The 20,899-nt window shown below is 46.7% G+C and overlaps 1 protein-coding gene across 1 annotated transcript in view; it reads left to right on the forward strand.

Moving 5' to 3' along the window:
* Positions 1-20,899, forward strand: part of LOC144722154 (ADAMTS-like protein 1) — a 54,649-nt gene that overhangs the window by 13,817 nt on the left and 19,933 nt on the right. The window contains exons 5-10 of the mRNA XM_078600328.1: positions 3,466-3,651; positions 4,683-4,839; positions 5,560-6,802; positions 10,142-10,269; positions 13,747-13,818; positions 14,486-14,593. Of these exons, the coding sequence (XP_078456454.1) occupies positions 3,466-3,651; positions 4,683-4,839; positions 5,560-6,802; positions 10,142-10,269; positions 13,747-13,818; positions 14,486-14,593 (1,894 nt within the window). The remainder of the gene's footprint in view (positions 1-3,465; positions 3,652-4,682; positions 4,840-5,559; positions 6,803-10,141; positions 10,270-13,746; positions 13,819-14,485; positions 14,594-20,899) is intronic.

Here is a 20,899-nt window from a genome sequence, read left to right on the forward strand (position 1 = left end):
AACACACAACAAACTCATTGGCAAGATGTTCTTTTAAAAAAAATAACCTTGTACTTAATTGAGGTTTATATAAGTAATGGAACATCGTTATTTATTGATAGTTTTCACGATCCACTGCTTGATAAAAGTCCTATACTGTGATGAACTCGAGGCTGCTCCCCACTCTATGGGAACCAGTAGATATATCCCACTGACTCAGGGCAGCTGATGGTGATACGCGGCATGGCCAGGTTAACGCAGGATCTTTAGAGGTCACAGCTGGGGGCCTAGAATGTCGAGGGGCCCCAATAACACGTATCCTGCTTGCTGTACTGTAGCCCTATGAATATCCTGTTCGTAATTTGATCATTGAAGGAATAGCATCGTGTTGCGTATCACTACCAGTTATGTGCCGGAATTAAAATAGTTATTTTCGATGTAACTGTCGTCTAATATGAACAATCTGCGTATCACGTTTAAAACTGGAACTGAAATGACCATGGTGTTTGGCATCGGGCATGTGAGTAAAGGGAAGGAATTTTATCGGCAAATAGGGACCCCCAGACCTAAAACCGCTCTGAGCCCCCCCATCAAACTTAATCCAGCCTTGTTGCACGAATCACCAAGACACACTGAATGCTGTTATTTTCTTAATGCAGTGAATTAACAAACAAACAAAACACATTTCCAATTACAATTCTCGACGATCGCTGAAAGCACTCGGATGCCGGCTTCTGTTTGATGCACGTGACAGCACCACGTATTTCACACACACACAGAGACATCATCATAATTAGTGCCAGATGCCGTCTGTGTCAGGGTCAAACTCCCGACACCCAAGTGGCGGCAGTTACTGTCAGCAGTGGGGTGGGGAAGCCTCCGCACCTTTCCCACTGATGAAAAGTCCCCAGGAGCCCCGGTGTGTGTCCACGGCGCGCACGTAGCCCTGCGCTTTCGTTCAACGCCGGCCGCGCTCGCAACCGCCTCGGTATGCGGCTGCACCACGGCGTTGCCACGGCCGCGTGCACACCACGGCGGCGCGCGCCCTGCCCCATGTTTTTAGGGGAACCGACAACGTTTGGCGAGCAAAGCTTCTTCCTCTTGGCGCGCTTGCGTTGGGTGCCAGGCCCTGTTTTGAATGTGTCATCATTAACGTCTCAGCGGCGCCGCGATGGCGGGATGTTAATTCCCTCGCCGGGTATGCAGGAGGTTGCGGGTTTGATTCCGACCCTGACGCCTGTTGTATATTTGGTGTTTGCGTGTCTCTTTTCCCCGTGTTCGCGTGGATTTTACACCGGGTCCTCCGGGTTTAGAATCAACATCATGCGTTCAGAGTATTTGACTGGTGTAAATTTGCACATGATAAGCCACTTCGTTTCACTATCATTTGTGGCCAGGTCGCTTCTGAAAAACGCTATGTAGCTCAGTGGGCCTTGCCTGGTAAAATAAAAAAAATCTCAATAGTTTATCCTCGTTTTCTGCGGTCATTAGTGGAGCACTGTTTAGCGCGTCGCGCTATGAAACCAGCAACCTAGGTTTGATTCCCGGCCAAGGAAAGTGGGCCAGACTCTAGCTTCATTGCTGTTCCTCTGATGCTGGTGGAAGTTTCAGGCACAGGCCACCCTGCTCGGTCAGAAGCGGTGCCTAAGTCATCAGCTGTGCATGGCTCCTCTAGCAGACGATACTTGAGCAGATGAGTGAAGCGTCGTCTGGTCACCAGCACAGACGCAGTTCCTGAAGACACACCATAACAGAGATCGGCCGGATGATAAGCTGATCAAATTCGCAGTGATGAAGCATTTTAACAATAGGGCCTTACTGCAAAGGGCTGACCTCTGCCGATGTGGCCCGAGTCAAGTTTATTTTGTTTAACCGGGTGAAAGTTGAAGAAGCCAGGATAGTGTCATCCCCAAGAGTGCCCCTGGGGCATCAGTCTGTAAGTTGTGGGTGCTGATTGCAATGCGCAATCCCAATTGAGCAATTTGCGGAGTAATGTTTTAAGTTTGGAAAATGTGGACCCTGACACCGACACACAACGGCCTCCTCTTGCGAATGACGTCAGGGCATCTTGAACGTCTGCTGTGAAGCAGATGGCCCGCCTCGGCCATTATTACAGTTTTGAAGTCTGTGTTAACTGCGCATACTTGTGGCAAAAAATGCAAACATAGAGGGTAAAACTCATTTCTTATTTTTCCATAATTTTTGATCCTGGCAAAAAGGTCCCATGGACGTTACGGTTATGACGACCGCAGTGAGAAGCAATGGGCGGCTGTTGTTCTTTCGGTGGTGGAAATTGTTTTCACTTCAGTGTTGCCGTCATTGCACAGAGAAAAACAAATGTGGCCGCATATGAGACATTGAGTCCAGACCCGGGTGTTAAAATTCACCTTTTTTTTCGTTTTTATTCCAGCAGGTTTGTGGATTCGTTTTAGGAATTTTTTTTTTTATCGAAAACCAAGATCGTTTTAATATGTGCAAGGGTTTACACGTGGTGAAATATGTTTCGAAAAGATTTCCTTGATCGCCAAGGAAGCTGTAAAGGCAGGAAAATAAATAACATGCTCATATGTGTATATTATCGATTTTAGACGACCATGCAATAGTCTGTAGGTAATGTCATTATTACTTTTCGTAGACTTATGAATCATATTATTCATAAACCCTAATTTTAACATAATGTGTGCGCGAATTTCTTTGTGGGGAGTGGTAGTCTAGCGGGTTTGTCTGCTGCACTATGAACCCGGCGACACGAGTTCGATTCCCGCTCAACATCCAACGCCAGTGATGATTATTTCTCACCAATCTTGGGCCTCTCCTAGATCGACTCAGCCTCAAATTAGTACCTGGTGCGGTGTGTAAACATGGGAGACAAAAGCGGCCGGGCGTGGTGCTGTCCACCCACCCGCTCAGAATCAGAATATTTATCCTGGAGAAATCCGATGAGCTATGAAGTTCTTTTTCACAAATTTTCAGTCAGGGTGGGTCAGAAAGTTACAACAGCAAACAATAAAACAAAAACGATTAGAGTGCAAAGTATAGGAAAGGTATATAAATGACTCAAAATAAATATGTTAAATAGATTTCGATTTAAAGCTTTCGTGACTGCAGGGATTCATCTTCTTGGTTCTTTCGGTAAAGTCACGTAGAATGGAAATAAGAAAATAAGAAAAATTAAACATAATAATTATTATGTTTTAAACATAATAATTATTATGTTTTATTTTTATTATTTTATTATAAAAATAAAACATAATAATTATTATGTTTTATTATTAATTTATTATTTCTATTCTACGTGACTTTACCGAAAGAACCAAGAAGATAGACAAAGGTATATAAGTTCAAATTCCATACGTTCAAATTGCTGTCGTCTCGTGCGCTAATAGCACATTTTCCGCCCAACTGTCTGTTCAAGGCGCGCACGGTGGATGTTTGTGTTTGTCTTTTGTGTGCCGCGCTGGCGCTGGCACGTGGCGCGTGCCCCAGTGCTCGCGCACGTGCGGCAGCAGCGGTGTGCAGTCCCGGAGCCTGCGCTGCCGCCGGCTGCTGGCCGACGGCAGCTCGAGGGACGTGGACGAGCAGCTGTGTCCCGACAGCAGGCCGCTCGCTCAGCAGGCGTGCGGCGGCCAGAGCGAGTGCCCTGCCGAATGGGTGGCCTCCGAGTGGGGCCAGGTACGCGAGCACACGTGTGCGAACACGCACTCGAGCACACACTCGAGCACACGTGTGCGAACGCGCACTGCTCGCCGCCGTCATCACAGCGCACATTTGGCCAGAGTTTGAAAAACTATCGGCATATCTGGGATAGCGTTGCCGTAGTTCCTTACCTCCCTGCTGCACTTGATGGAATTCGGCGTAGAGCAGTTGGGGCGACTGACGACCTGTCGCTCACCGGTTCAGAATCATCATCAGGATATATAGTTACACGAGAGGAATCCGATGAGCTATGAAGCTCTTTTTCACAGATGGCCTGTAAAGGGTGGGTCAGAACGGTACAACAACAACAAACAATACAAAAAACACAAAGAGGAGTGCAAATTATAAGAAAGGTAAACAAATCGCCCCGTCACTCACTCACGTTCAGTCACCCCCTCACACCTGTAACCCAGGTCACCGTTCCCGTGAACTCCACTCGATGATTTTGTTTTGGCCATGCTGAGGTTTAGGTCTACTGCCACGCTCACCGATACCGAGTTAAGCCGCCCACCACCACACAGTGGGTGGGCGCACCAAAGCCTCTCTGCTACTTCCCTTGCACCGTCCCTTTTGTAACGAATCCCTTCCAATCTTCTCTTTCCCGTGTTATTTATTTAACCATTACTCGATTCAAGATACGTGTTCGTTCTTATCCATTACACGTTCAACAACCACCGTCACTTTCTGCTTCGGCCTTCGGGCAGCTTTTTTGCAACGTTCACTTTTAAAATAAACACACATCAGGGAAACTGTGTTGGCACTTAGCCTTAAAGCAAGCGTGTACCTAATGTGGTGTGTAAACATCCTCGCTGGGGTGGGGGAGACAAAGGTGGGCAGGCCGGAGGTGTTCTGGCCACACCGCCCCTCGTGCATCAGGTCAGGCCGGCCTTCGTATGTGGGTGCTCGAACAACATTTGCCCCCCCACCCCACGATCATTCTGTTCAATGCTCTATGTGGGGGGGGGTGTAATCTCTGTCTTTGTGTGTGTGTGTGTCTTATCTTGCAGTGTTTGGGAAGCTGTGGCACTGGCACACAGCACAGGGATGTGAGCTGCCAGTTCTCCACAGCAGCAGCGGAGGTCACGTCCGTGGCCAACGCCTCTCAGTGCTCGTCACTTCCTAAGCTACTGGCCAGCCGTGCGTGTACCCTGCCACCCTGCAACAGTGCGTACTTCGCTCGGGACATCCATCAACGCTCGGGACATCCAGTTCTTTTTGCAATGTATACAAAAAGAGACCTTCCCTCGCCTTTCGTACAAGTCTCTGCCGCTGTTATCACAAAGCGCGGGTCCGCTGGTATCATAGGATACAAACAACTTCGACTGTTCAACAATACAGGAGGCTGTCGGTATCTTAAAGTGCGACTTGCAATTTATAAAAATGTAAGGGACTGCTGGTATCTTGCGGGTGACTTTAAAACTATATTACAAGGCAATGCATTTCTAAGCGACCGTGGAGATTCTTTGTTGCTTCTTCTCCTGTAACACAGATGGTGTTTGTGACAGTTCGTATCTTGGCATGGCTCACTGATGAGCCCTTATGAGAACGAAATGCGTTTGCGTCATCCATGCTATGAGTCTCCAACTATGACAACCCTGAGGGCCCGTTGGCCAACAGATTAATCATAGTTTGTAAAGTAGATCAGACGTATACATTCTTGTTTTCCTTGATGGAAATTTGAAATTCCTTTGGGAAAGGCCAGTCTCCATATCGGACAACCACTACTCCATGTATCGCAAAGTGTTCCTTGCTTGATCAACCCTGCAAAGACGACGGACTGAATCGATGCAAACTGACATTTGGAGACCTTGCGTATTCCGACTTTGATTCGGGCAGTTTAACCACGCCATCACAATGCCGCCATGTGTCACGTCCCTCCCGCAGAGATGAACCTGAAGGACGGCAAGACCAAACCCATTTGGAAAGGTGGATCGTCCGCAAACGGGGGGCCGCAGATCCTGGGGGTGCGTCGGATCTACATCCCGTCGCCCTGGGAGAACCTGCTGGCGTTTCCCGTGGGGGGCACGGCGTACCTCTTCCCCAAGAGCATGGTGGTGCTCAAGTGCCCCGTGGCGCGGTTCCAACACTCGCGCGTCCGCTGGGAGAAGGACGGCCGCTCGCTCGCCGAGTCCGACCGCCACAGCGTCACGCGCTGGGGCTGCCTCAAGATCCGCTGCCTGCAGCCCGACGACATCGGCGTGTACACGTGCGTGGCCGGGCAGGCGCGCGAGAGCTTCACCATCAAGCTCATCGGCGAGAACAGCCGCGTCCTGGAGGCGCCCGGGCACAAGGAGCGCAACGGCGACGGGAAGGCAAAGCTCAACGAGGCGACGGGACCCGAGGGCGGCGCGCTCGGCAAGCAGCCGCAGAAAGGAGGGGACAAGCGCGACGTGGAGAAGAGCCGGCAGCACATCGTGTCCCTGCTGCTGGAGAGCAAGCTCCTGACGCGCGAGAGGATGGAGAGCCGTGACTCGCGCGAATCCCTCGAGAGGGACTCGAACCTCTCCTCCTCCGAGGAGGCGGAGGAGCTCCACCTGGGCAGGGAGCCCTCCGTGCCCTGGGCCTACGTCACCGACCAGGAGAAGCTGCAGCAGATCATGCGCAACCTGACGCAGCACTTCGAGCTGCCGGAGCTGAGCGACGTGCACGCCGCGCAGATCATCGCCCAGTTGGCCGCGGAGCCGCGGGCGAAGCAGAAGCAGTGGGCGGACGCGGACGAGAACGAGTCGAGCATGCGCTCCGAGGACAAGAGCCTCGACTCGGAGCCGCAGGAGGGGCTGAAGGAGAACGCACACGCACGGAAGGCCAAGCCGCCGGGCCACGGGGCCAGGCCTCCCTCGTCGTGGCCGTCGCTGAGGCCGGCGCCGGCGGGGTCGAGGCAGCAGCCCGGCCGCCGCCCACCCGGCGCCCACGAGGGCAAGCGCGGCGGGTCGGCGCGCGTCATCCGGCGGCAGGCGCGCTCGGCGCTCACGGAGCTGAGCAAGGACGTGACGGTGCACGTGGGCGGCCTTGCCGTGGTGGGGCTCGGCACGCGCAGCCTCGCGCTGCTGTGCCCCGTGGAGGGGCCTCTCGTGAAGACGCACGTCGCGTGGAGCAGGGACGGGAGCCCCGTGGCCACCAGCAGGAGGTACGCGAGCTCTCCGGCGTTTCCTCCGTCCGTGAGCTGCTTCTCGAGGCTCGTAATCATCTTTCAGCAGGATGGCAGCTGTGTTATGTTGTTAAGGCGTCATTAAGAATGTGTTCCAGAGAAAAAAAATTTTTTACATCACTTCGCAGCTCTCGGATGATGTTTCGTATTAAGATATTTATCTGGTTAAGGATTATACAAATACAAAGAATGTCACAGGATTGGATTGTGTACCTTGTCCAGATGATGTAAACATTTGGATTGATTCACATATTCAATGGATAATTATCTAACCAGGTGCCACTGTGTATTAAAACACAATTTTTTTACATTTCTATATTTTTTCATGATTATAAAACAGTTCTATCCCCACCATCCCTCGGGTGCCAAGCCCACCTTAATCGGTCTAAACTGAGTTATTAAAATGAATCATCATTATCATTTACGCACCTTTGCCTATTCACTGCTGGGTAAAGGCCTGCGCACTCTGTAAGAGTCATAGGGGTTGTCTTTACTATACTTCACCACGCTGGCCAGTGCACATTCCTGACGGAGGGGCCCAGGACTGGCTCAGACATCACTTGCCACCGACGGCTGAGACTTGAACTCAGGTCGCCGGCTCCATCGCGCGGTGAAATTAAACCACTATGCCTCCGCTCCTCCTGCGGGTGGTCTCCACGACTGAAGGAGGTTTGCCATCTCCGCCGTGGTAATTGACGACGCCTTCTGTCATCCACTGAGCAATTGCGGCTCAAGCCGGCGGCATCGGAGGAACGGCAATGCTGCTAGGGTCTGGCCCACTCTCTCCGTCCGCGCGCGCGTTCGTGTGTGCGTGCGCGCGTGTATGCGTGTGCGTGCGTGTGCGTGCGTGCGTGCGTGTGCGTGTGTGTGTGCGTGCGTGTGTGTGCGTGTGTGTGTGTGCGTGTGTGTGTGTGTGCGTGTGCGTGTGTGCGTGTGTGTGTGCGTGCGTGCGTGTGTGTGCGTGCGTGCGTGTGTGTGTGCGTGCGTGCGTGTGCGCGTGTGTGTGCGTGTGTGTGCGTGTGTGCGTGTGCGCGCGTGCGTGTGTGTGTGCGTGTGTGTGACTTGGCGAGGGCGATTGCTTTGATAGCTGCTCGGCGGATCGGCACGGAGCCGATTCCGAGCCTCGGCAAAGACTCGTGCGAGTCATGTGGCTCGCACGCTCGTGCCCGGCGCACGAACAATGCTCGCTCTATGTCGACGAAGGGGCTGTTTGACGGCATAAGCTGCTATCTGATCCAAAAGGAAGAAAAAAAATATTAAAAACACCCAACCTTCTTTTAAAAGTGCTATTCATTCTGCGGTGTATATTTTAATACCAGCTTGCTATATTTAAATGCCACGCGCTGCTTTCACCGAGTGAATTAATTTACTCTACCTAGTCCTGCTCTGTATTGCGAGAGGTGGTTCGTTTTCGGTTAGGAGGGTGCGCATGGCGATTAAGTGAACCTGTGTCCGGCCACCAACGTTGTAACAATGTAAATGTGTCCACATTCATCGAGGAGATAAGCATGCGTTTGCGTGTGTCTGATTGTAACCTACTCTAATCGGCCTCATGGTATCAATTGTATTAAGTACTTTTCATGTAATGTTTTAACTCTCATGGACGTTCGTTTTTTTTACCAATATTTATATTCATCGCTGCGCCATGCGGGGCGAGTCAGTCCGACGTGCAGGCCACATCGCAACCAATGAGCCTCATTATCACCGACAAACTGGAGCATACGTGACTTTACCGAAAGAACCAAGAAGATGAATCCCTGCAGTCACGAAAGCTTTAAATCGAAATTTGGAGCATAAGAGTTTCCCGAAAACACGTGGGTTCTAAAACTCTACTAGTGAGCCTTTCTCCTTTCTTGGCGTTAAAATGAAATTTCGGCTGCTGCATGCGGTGAGCGCTGAGTGCGGGCCGCGTGCAAGCGCCGGCCAGGCTGGTCGTCGCATTGCAGAGATGGTGACTGCTTTGGGTGGTGGGGGGGGGAGTCTCATGCGGCAGTGAGACAGATCGTGGCTGATGAGGACCATATCCGATAGGTGCTACGTGTCGTTCTTGCCCCATTTTGGACAAATTAGACGTGCCGTTGCCTCACTTGCTACGCTTAATGGCACAGGCCATCACTAAACTAAACTATTTATATTTTATGAGGTAAGGCCCACTGGGCTTTATAGCTCTGACTGTCACAATTGATAGCTCAATGCAGTGGCTCATCACGTGAACATTTATAGCAGCCAAATACTCTAAACGCACGTTGATATGCAAACTCCAAATATATATCGGCGTCGGGATCAGGATCGAGCCCACAACCTACTGTATACCAGGCGAGGTAATTAACACCTCGCCACCGTGATGCCCTCATCTGCATGAGGGTAACGGTGACAGGCACAAGGTGTGGGCAACGCCGTTGCCAAATCTGCCCATGTGTTTGTTTTGACTTCATTTTGTTATTCGGTTCTCTGTTACTTGCTTTGTCTGAGCGTGCTGTTTGTTTACGGTTGTACGCTTGTCATGGGAAGTGTGTTGCACTCGGACGTGATATGAATTCGCAATAGTGTTATGATTATTCAACAATAATTCAAGGTGGCTACATACTGAAGCTCACATTGGGTCAGTAAATCGTTTCGGTTGGCAGCCCTGAGCCAGTGCAGGGATTCTGTATATGTCACATTCCTATGGTTAGGACGAGTGGAGTATGTCCATTGGATTTCCACTGTTGACTTCTCCGAAATTGTTACCCATCTTATCAATCCTGGACGGATGATCAGTGATGAGTCAACATCCGAATTTCAAAAATGAGGCGAGCACTCCGCTGGAGCATCAGCTGGCTGGACGCACACCTTATCCACGTCCGGTATACTTCATGAACATAGCAGATATTCAGTAAAATGTATTGTTGTACCGTACTTATATGCTCTCGTGTCTATGCCTCCTGCCTTCACCAACCCACACCGACCCGCGTGGTGAAGTTGTGTCAAATAACCGCCACGGCCTGTGCAGCACGGGGAGGCCCTCATCCGGCAGTTGGGTTGACATTAAATATACTGCACGTATTAGACACTGCACATATGGTGTACTATTAAATGTGCCCCTACACTCATGCGCATTCAATAAACCCGCGTCTAATTGATGTGCAATTCTTACGCGTTGCATAAGAACAACGATCTTTTTAATTTCTCTCCTTTGACAGCATATTGGCCGGCACCGCCGCCACCTCTCACTCCCGTGTCGTTCTTTGAGAGCAAATTTGTATTCTCCCGAGGCTTTGAGCCCTGGCGAGCGGCGCCGATGCATATCTCTTGTGACGTGCGCCCTCCATCTCGTAGAGTGCTCCTGCTGCCAGACAAGTCTCTGAAGATCCTGAACCCGGGCGTGAACGACGCCGGGCTCTACACCTGCAGCGCCACTGGCGAGGCTGGCACAGACCACGAGTCCACGCTCATCACATTCGCAGGTGGGGGGTTTGCTGGCTCGCATATGGCGGCATTTTTTTTTTACGCGGTCGTTCATTTTTTTTTCGGTTGCTTGTTTTTCCCAATTTTACAACCGATCGTGGTGACGGCATCATGCCACAATGCCAAGTATCCATCGTGGTCTCTCGCAACATCGACGGAGGGAAGCAGATGTCACAGAACTAGATCTAAGCTCCCTTACGGTGACGCCTGGAAATTTGGAGTTTGCATGTTCTCCCGGTGGTCATGTGGATTTTTCTCTGGGTCCTCCGGTTTTTCCCTCCACATTTAGAATCAACGTGCGTTTCGAGTATTTGGCTGCTGTCAAAAACAATCCGCATGGTAACCCACTTCGTTGAGCTATCATTTGTGGCCAGGTTGCTTCTGAAAAAGAGCTGCATAGCTCAGTGAGTGCAGGCTCGCAAAGGGTTGCCCTGGACCAGTTCAGATATCACTCACCACTGATATAGGCCATTGCTGGGAATCCAACTCAGTTTCCCAGGTTCATAGTGCAGTGTACTAACCACTGCGCCACCGGTCCACCTCGTACGTGGATGCTCCTGCAAGCGAGTGTTTCCCGTAGTGACGTCGGTGTGATCTGCACGCACGGCTTCCAAGAGTCAAACTTGCAGACATGCACTGACGCTCTTGCCGTGAGCGTCGAATGGCGCATGCCATGGCTTTTCAGGAGCAGGCGGTAGAGCAAGCGTGGACTGGTTTTCCATCTGTTCCTTTGTATGGGATAGCATTGCTCCCCTCGCGCGCATGAGCTTACTCCAGGTGCTCCGTTTTCCTCCCGCAATGTGTACACACTCATTACGTGACTGAAAACATCCTCATGTATATACAGTAGAACCCCTGTTAACGACCACCTCTGTTTAACGACTAATTGCTTAACAATGAACCTCCATAGAGCCCAATGTGTAGTGTATAGTGTAGTGTATAGTAGTGTATTATATAGTAGTGTAGAGTAGAACCCCTCTTAACGACCATCCCTGTTTAACGACTAATCACTTAACGACGGGCCTCCATAGAACTCAATGTGTAGTGTATAGTGTATAGTAGTGTAGTGTTTAGTAGTGTAGTGTATAGTGTAGTCTATAGTAGTGTATAGTGTAGTGTATAGTAGTGTAGTGTATAGTGTGTATAGTAGTGTAGTGTATAGTGTGTATAGTAGTGTAGTGTTTAATAGTGTAGTGTATAGTAGTGTATAGTGTAGTGTATAGTGTAGTGTATAGTAGTGTAGTGTATAGTGTGTATAGTAGTGTAGTGTATAGTGTGTATAGTAGTGTAGTGTTTAATAGTGTATATAGTAGTGTATAGTGTAGTGTATAGTAGTGTAGTGTATAGTGTGTATAGTAGTGTAGTGTATAGTGTGTATAGTAGTGTAGTGTTTAATAGTGTATATAGTAGTGTATAGTGTAGTGTATAGTAGTGTAGTGTATAGTGTGTATAGTAGTGTAGTGTATAGTGTGTATAGTAGTGTAGTGTTTAATAGTGTAGTGTATAGTAGTGTATAGTGTAGTGTATAGTGTAGTGTATAGTAGTGTAGTGTATAGTGTGTATAGTAGTGTAGTGTATAGTGTGTATAGTAGTGTAGTGTTTAATAGTGTAGTGTATAGTAGTGTATAGTGTAGTCTATAGTAGTGTAGTGTATAGTGTAGTGTATAGTAGTGTAGTGTATAGTGTGTATAGTAGTGTATAGTGTAGTGTATAGTAGTGTAGTGTATAGTGTGTATAGTAGTGTAGTGTTTAATAGTGTAGTGTATAGTAGTGTATAGTGTAGTGTATAGTAGTGTAGTGTATAGTGTGTATAGTAGTGTAGTGTTTAATAGTGTAGTGTATAGTAGTGTATAGTGTAGTGTATTGTAGTGCCTCCATATTGCTCAATATTTTCGATTACCGACCATTCCCCTGTTCACGACCGGCTGTTGTAGGTACAGTAAACATTACTTAATGCATTGATTAACCATGTTTATTTTAATATGATGTGTTTATAATCCTTGTATTATCTTTAAGTATTAATATCAATTGTTTCAATATTATAAGGTATGTTTTTTGGGTGAAAAATGGGTAACTTTAGATGCTATAGGAACGAATTAAGCCTTTAACGTGTATTTCCTATACTCGCTTAATGACCACATCACTTAACGACCTGTTTCGTGGAACCAATTGCCGCTGTTAAGAGGCGTTATAGTTTACATATATATGTTATATATAGGACCACAGCTTATGGGAGACTCTTGGTGCCGGCTCACCGCCTGACTGCCCTTCCACTTGTTTGTGGTTCCTGGCGCTTCCGAGTAATTCGCAGTCTTCGAGAGCGAGCAAAATAATGGTTACCGTTGTGAATATTACAAATTATACTGGGGGAAATAGGCTGAACAGCGGTGGAGGAGATTCGTGAATAATCTGCCGTTCATTGCTCTGTGTTCATACGGCAACCGGAGAGCCCCTCGTGTTATTGAATGTATGATTGCCCGCGTGCGTGTGTTTGTGTGTGTGTATGTTCACCCCATCGACGAGCTGTGAAACTTTACATGCGTCTGAGCTGTAATGAGAATTCAGCCTGTGTTGGACCAGATCGAGAACGCATACATTAATGTGCACCCTGGAGTGAAATCAGTCAAAGGTTTTTTTATTTGTATAAAACCAAACGGGAGCCCATGGCGAGAAGCATATATATATGTTTGTCATGTGAGAGCTCTGTGTTTAAATGGTGCATTTGGACACTCCGATGTAAAATTATCCAGTTTAATGGAGGTATTACCAATGAATAAGTGTACAGTTACTGGCAATGTAGTTGGCACAGAGTATTAAAAAAACAAAGATCCCCCATATAGTCTGAACAGACTGTTGGGACAAGTGCTGTTAGCGAGCTCCTTTTGAAAACCGGCATGGCACACGAGGGGGTGGGTGGCCAACACCATGCCTGGCCGCCTTTGTCTCCCCATTGGTGATGTTTACAAACCCCACCAAGTACTTATTTGAGGCTGAGTCGACCTAGGGGAGGCCCATGACCGATTCAGATAATCGTCACTGATGTTGGCCATGAGCGGGAATCTAACCCAGGTCGCCGGGTTCGTAGCGCAGCGCAATAACCGCTACACTACCGCTCCCCGCATATTGAAAAAAACACACAAATCAAAATGTGATTGTCAACAAATATTTTCTTGCATTTTCGAATGAGACCATCAACTCAATGTTCTTTAGGACGCTGTTTAATGCCAGGTGACTGAAACCCGGACACCGCCCAGGAATTCACACTCAGCATTGCTGGCTCAGCTTTTTGACCTCAGCCACTCTGCCTACTCGATCACCCCGATTGTCACACTCGCAGTCCTCCAATTGCACGTTGCGTATTCCGTGCACAGAACAGCAATTAATCCCGAGACAATCAACCGACGCGAACATGTGACTGACTTAACGTTTGTCGTTTTTTTTGTTTACTGGCCGTTGCTGCTGATGGGACCCAACAGCGATGGGAGACCTGGAGAAAGCTATTAAAGCGAACAAAGCTGTGAACAGTCGGACGAGATGTCACATTGAAGGTAATGAATAGACTTTGAAAGGTGTGCCTTCTGGAAGCGGAAACAGCGCATGCTAGAAGAGTTGAACTTTGTTCTTTTTTGGTAAATTGTGCTTCAGTAATTAATTTCAAAATATGATGTAGCAGTGCTTTCTTTTTAAAGACATCTCCTATAATAAATGCACAATCAGCATTAGCCTCTCTCCTTCCATTGCTGCTTAAATGATTATCCATGCTGATGCCTCCATGTTGATTTAAGAAGCTGTAATGTAAATGCTCCAGCTCTTTGTCTGATTTAATTATTCCTGAATGCATGGCCTTTCTGTTAAAATTCCGTTTCAGCTGGGAAATTGAACGATTGGGTGTGTTTGTTTCTTTATAAGTTAACTCCACCTATTTGTGTTTTTACCAAAATACACGTCTATGCATGGGCTGTGGCAGACATTAATTAAATATTTCTACATGTACAAACTTGTAATGATTAGGGTGTTATTTAATTCTTCACAATCAGAAGACGGGAAATTGCCGAAACCATTCATATTGTTTTCATATTGTTATTTTGGCTATTAATAATATTTTGATTATTACAGTAATATATATAATATAAACTACATCTTCCAGTACATTATTATTATTTTAAGGGACCACCTACGAGCGTTGCCAATCGTCGAGTCACGATCTTTTCACAGAGCTGCCAAGCCTGCTGCCAAGAGAATGGAATTCTGGGAAGCGGCTAGCGATGGCATCGAGGCGGGGAGCGAACGTCCGCACCGCCCCTGGAGAATTCCTCATCGTCGGTAAATGAACACCGTGCACTCTCGGATAACTGCACACACACACGCACACGTGGTCCGCATTGATGGGTGTGAAGGTTTCCGGTAAAATGTGCGTGTTTGTGTATAGTGTGTACGTTACAAGCAACCTCTCTATGTGTCGTATAAAAGTTAAATGGTCAAAGGCGCAGCCCTGCACTTGCTTGCTCATGCCTCCGTTGGCAGAATGGCCTCCACTCGAGGGTGCTCTAGGGGGCCCCTGTCGAGGCTATTTTTTACCTGATGGCTTGGAAGAGGTGGCAATACCCACACTCGAACGCACCACCTACGCCCTGCAGATCAACTAACTGTGGTGTACACATTCATACTGATGGGGGGACAGAGGCAGTGGAGAAAATCCTGGCTTTGGTAGAAATTCCGCAGCTTGACCAGGCGCACAGAGTGCTAGGCAGGAGCATCAGCTGAGGATAAGGTTCAACCTCCCATTGAGCTTGTAAACTAGGGGATCCAACAGGAGCCTTTGGCTGCTGGCTTGGCATGCATGGGAGGGTTCCTCTGCTACTGCTTCTTCTTTCGCGCGGCTGCTGATGTAGATGCAGAGCAACGACTACACTTGCACGTGCACGTGGTCAAGCCAGACAACCGCGTCAGGAGCAGTGGAATGTGCATCGCTTTGATGTCTCCTTCGTATGTTTGTGGACCGGGCGTTGCGTCGTCGTTACACCTCGCACGGTCTGTTCTGGATGGGCACAGTCGGCGGACCGGAGAGTTTTACATTTTCCATTTGTGCATCAGTCAGCAGCATCTGCCACGGCTTGTGCGGATGCGGTTTAGCGTGGATCATGAGCTTCGCGGAAGATCAAAACCAGGGATATGGGGAGGTTGATAGAGTGACATAAGACCGGAGTGCACGTGTGAGAAGGATGTTAAAATGGTGGAAGTCATGTTGTGGAATCAGATTGGAAGGCAGATAAGGAAGCGATGTGAAGATTAGAGTGATGGGGTCTCATTTGCAAGTGTGAGTGACACGTCCGACAGTGGAATTGCATGGCACTGCATAGCACAGTGGCAATCGTGTGTTTCTGAAGTGGACAAATTACTTGGTTCTTTCGGTAAAGTCACGTAGAAGGGAAATAATAGAATAAGAAAAATAAAACATGCTAAGATACAATTCTCACGACGTTTCGGCCACGACGCAAGCAGCCGTCCTCGGGTGAAGAACAGGTCTGTCGGGAAGACAGCGTCATAATGGACACTGCTTAGCATTTAAAGCTTTCGTGACAGCATGGATTCATATTCTTGGTTCTTTCTAGCAATCTAACGATCCATTTGACTGATGTAACAATCTTAATTTAATAGAATAATTATTAAAATAATAATCTCTATTTTAAAAACCCTTTATTGAAATATCTCAAAGCCCAATACTTAAAAAAACTAAACTTGGACATAACGATATAATCTAATTGGAATAATACAGTAAAAACCAATAATAGCAATGACAAATTAAGAATGACTATACTCACAATATAGATAAGGTTGGAAACTAAAGTAAAAGCCAATAATAATGACACGAGCTGTATAGGTAAAATAGCGTCTGAATGAACACTGCTTAGCATTTAAAGCTTTCGTGACTGCATGGATTCATATTCTTGGTTCTTTCTAGCAGTGTTCATTAGGACGCTGTTTTCCCGACAGCCCTGTTCTTCACCTGAGGACAGCTGCTTGCGTCGTGGCAGATTTTATTATTTCCTTTCTACGTGACTTTACCGAAAGAACCAAGAATATGAATCCATGCGGTCACGAAAGCTTTAAATCGAAATTGGACAAATTACCTTTGAACCCCTTTCAAAGCTGTGCACTGCCTGCTGCGGAAAGAATCAAACCCTCATTGGCAGAGCAGCTGAATCCTGAAGCTCCCAAAGTCAAACGTTTTTGTCGCAATTGTTTAGTTCATAATGTGTCCCTTGACACCACTGTGAAACAATATGGCTCATTCAAGTATGGAAATAGAAATACGTGCACGTGTCCCGATTGCTGTAACTCTGTGCTTGTGTTACATTGGGGCACACTATTCTTGCAACCTCCACGTTACGGTAGTGCTTACTTCCAGATGTGTTTGAACACAGTTGTATTGCGGAGAGAACTTTATAATGAAATTGCCATTTAGGTGGAGACGTAAATGCTATTTACACACTGTATTTGTTCTGCTATTAATCTCACTCAAGTAGGAACAGACCCAAAGGGAATGGCTGGCCTCATTAACTTTCTTTACTGCTTGTTTTCTAGCAACAGATTCAACATGGCAAAGATTAATATATGGCTCTTTAAGAAAGGACACGTTTGTAGACATTCTAACTTACATACGCGTTACATTGCTGCAACAAATACATGATCAATATTCTGACTGAACACAGTCAATAGCCTTCTGCATCTGTCTGCCATCCCTTCGCATGATTAGCCATGGAATTGCACTTTGCCTTTCGGCCTTTGATAAGAAAGTGAACTTTAACGCTTACTTTTGCAGCATTGATTCTGAGTGATCAATCTCACTAAGAGTTTTGCCACAAATAAGCACGTGTTTGTTCATATGGTGATGTTTGAAAATGTATCACGTAGGAGGCCTTCGCGACCAATATCATCTATAATACAGGTTTTTTTGGGGGGTTAGTTCGCGTAAATAGATAAATGTGTCGTTAAATCCGCCACCACCCGACACAGCCAACTAGTAAGGGTTGTCACGTAAACAGAACGTGGCCAATTCGTCACTAGTACAGCACACCGGTGTGTTGGAGAGCCAAGCCACAACATTTACAATCTGAAAGTCAGTGGTGGTTGTCCTCTGGATTTAGCTCACCTCTGTCATCGGAATGTGGAATATTCACTGCTGGCTCAAGGTTGTCAAGAGGGAACGAGCTCTACCCTATGCTCACCAGAGCACAAAATCATTAATACGTTTTGTCGCAGTGCCGAATTTTATTCGTGAATAGAGGTCTTGCCAGTAATATCAATTAAAATAAATCAAATCAAAGATCACTGTGTATGAAATGTCCTTAATCGTTTGGAAATAACACAGGTCAGTGCATGTTTAAACAAAGAACAAATATCGTGCATATGCATGGCTTTTGTAAATCTATCTAACACGTGTTTGTCCTCGGAAGTATTTAATTAGGAATAATGATGTTACAACAGCGCATAATGTGTGACATCATCTGCTGATGCCACACATTGTGTTTGTTACCGCCGAAGCAAGCAAGGCGAATACTCTTATCGCTGACTTTTGTCGCCAAGATTTGAGCAAACGTATTTATAATTTTGGCCAGTTTTCTATAGAGTAAGCCCATAAAAGCAATACCAATTTATATATGTATATATTTGTAAGTATTTATACTGGATTATCATAACAAGAGCTATCGTGGACCCCAATTACAAACAGGCAGATGGACAGAGCTTGAACATCAACACTTTCAAGATTAGTTGAACTGTGTAAACAATGCTGTGTTTGTTAGCAATACAAGCATATAATTAATTAATGACCGAATGCCCGACACGTAAGTAAATGCAAATGCACATTAATAATACAAAATATACGATTGAAGATTTGTTTTTTTTACTAAAGAATAAATGATGAAAATATATTCAATAACAGTCACATTCTTTTTTTTTCCTGCACAATGTAGTCACACGGTCTCGCAATAACGGACGAAGAGAGTCGATGCGTATTTAGCAAACACACCACGAAACGTGATTGAGTCACAACCGACATTAGATTAATGACCTGACCAATAAGGTTTACGTTTTGCATGGGTTCTTGTTCCTGCAAAAACAAACCAAATCCAGCCGTGTATGTCGTGCAAATGAATGCAGCGTGAGTAAACCCTTTCATAATTTGAGGTGGTGATGGCTACAATGTGAAATGGATTATGAACATTCAATAGCATTCAAATATCACACGGAGCTCTGATAACGCATTCAATGTGTACATCGGTGCCGTCTTGCATTATTAATGCTATGCAGAATACATTTGTATCCCTTGAAATGAAATCAAGATTCTCTTATAATGAAAATATTTTCACGTTTTTTTCCCCCAACTTTGTCGTTGTTCTGAGCAAGCCATTATTAGTCTGCTAAGGCTTCAAACGAGGGCCGCGTTACTTCAAATAAAGAAGCGTTTCCGTTAACGTTCTCTGGCAGCATGAGCGGACCATGTGAAGATAAAATATATTTCAAATGTGCTTATAAATATGAAAATATCAAAATATATCCTTGCTCGTGGTGGAAAAACATATTCAGCGCCTTTTCTTTTTGTTTTACTTCAAGAGGTCGTGGAATTGTGCTCGCTATATACAAAGACAAAGATCCGCCCCCGTATTTACTTAACAGACTGTTGGGGCAAGTGCTATTTAGTGAGCACCTATGAAGGCCGGCACGGCACACGAGGGGGTGGGTGGCCAACACCACGCCCGGTCGCATTCGTCTCCCCAATGCCGATGTTTTTTTACACAACGCACCAGGTACTCATTTGAGGCTGAGTCGACCTAGGGGAGGTACAGGACCGGTTCAGATAATCGTCACTGGTGTTGGCCACGAGCGGGAGTCGAACTCATGTCGCCGAGTATCGTAGAGCAGCGCACTGACCGCTTGTTTCAATGTCTGGCGAGTTCTTACAAACCCCGAGTTCACAGATTGCACATTTGTGGTTGTGGTCTTTGCCGCCCGCAAGTGGGCAACCAACTGTGAGATTTTATCCGAACTGAGCCACTTATAACGCAAGGCATTCATGAAGTACCGGGGCAGCAGGGTACCTCCAAAGGAAAGTGCCTCCCAGTCCAAGTTTCAGCAAAAGGAAACTTAATCCTGTTCCTTCGTGCTGCTTGGCAGATCCAGCAGTGAAAATGTTGTCATTCTTTGCCGAGTGTTAAAGCAAATGTGCTGCCTGCGCGCAGATGTTTAACATCATACGGGGACCGTCTTTGGTGGATTATTCCACTGTGTGCCAACATGTGGATTAATGACCAAATTAACCCGCTGGTTATATACAAAACATCCCTGTTTAAAAGCAGAGCTTCCCTTTGAGACCACTGAGTGAGTGTGAGTGCATTTATCAAGGCCAATTAAAAAGGCATGAATAACGTAATTTTGCTGACGAGTAAGGAAAGAGTTCGGGAAGGGGAGATGAACAAAGATTTGGATGACAAAGGAATATGTCAGCTATTAATTACTCTCAGAATCTACATGTAAATTGGGCTAAGTGACCCTTGCCTTGGCTAGTTTCAGGTAAATTTAAAGTTTTTTAAACAGGCTGATTTGACTGCATTATGCTGATTTAATTGAATAATTACCAAGTGAGGATTTTTGTTTTATTACATCAAAATGTATTTAATAAAATGGGAGAAAAAAATAACACCTGATACATTTCGTTTTAGCTGCCAGGCCTTAGTTTCATCCTTCCAAGAGGTCATTGATATAAACAGATTCAATTGTCAGTTTAACACGTAGGCTTCCGCGACCAATATCATCCATAATACAGGTTTCTTTTGACGCGATCTAACCCAAAAAACCCGTATTATGGAGATTAAACTGCAAATTCTAAAACTGCCTTTGGAAATTCCATAGTGTTGCAATATTTCAGTTGCCAATGGATTATTCATGTTTTTCTTTGAGGGGTGCTTGTGACTGATTTTAAAGAGATTCAGCTGCCACAAATGTTTTGTTGATGTAAGGCCAGGAACAGCAGAGGTGCACACAGTAATCCTACACGCTGCAGAAGGGGTTTATGGGTCAGACAGCGGTCGTTATGTGCCTATGACACCCACCTGCAGTACTATAAGGTGACCATGCAGCGCAGCAAGTCGGTTTTCGAGCTCTCTGCGGATGTTTGGGTCTACGTGTGTTTCCCATCATCTGTGTGGGGAGTGGTAGTGCAGCGGTTAACGTGATCGGAGTTCGATTCCCGCTCACGGCCAACATTGGTGACAACTATCTGAACCGGTTGTGGACCTAACCAAGGTCGATTCAGCGGCAAATTAGTACCTGGCGCAGTGTGTAAACGTCACCACTGGGGTGAAAGAGGCGGTCGGGCGTGGTGCTGGCTACTCACCAACTCATTTGCCGTGCCGGCCTTCATAGGTGCTCGCTAACATCACTTGTCCCAACAGTCGGTCAAGGTTATACAGGGGGATCTTTGTCTTTGTTTTCCCCTCGTATGCCTGTAATCCAGTTTTGCCTCGACATATAAACATGCTCAGTAATGAATTAGCTAAATTCCCAAAGAGGACCTCAAAGAGTATTGGGAATCAACCAGGTTCCATGGATACGTTAAGAACGTTAACA

Source organism: Lampetra planeri, chromosome 13 (assembly GCF_965212315.1).
Source record: "Lampetra planeri chromosome 13, kcLamPlan1.2.h2, whole genome shotgun sequence".
NCBI lineage: Eukaryota > Metazoa > Chordata > Hyperoartia > Petromyzontiformes > Petromyzontidae > Lampetra > Lampetra planeri.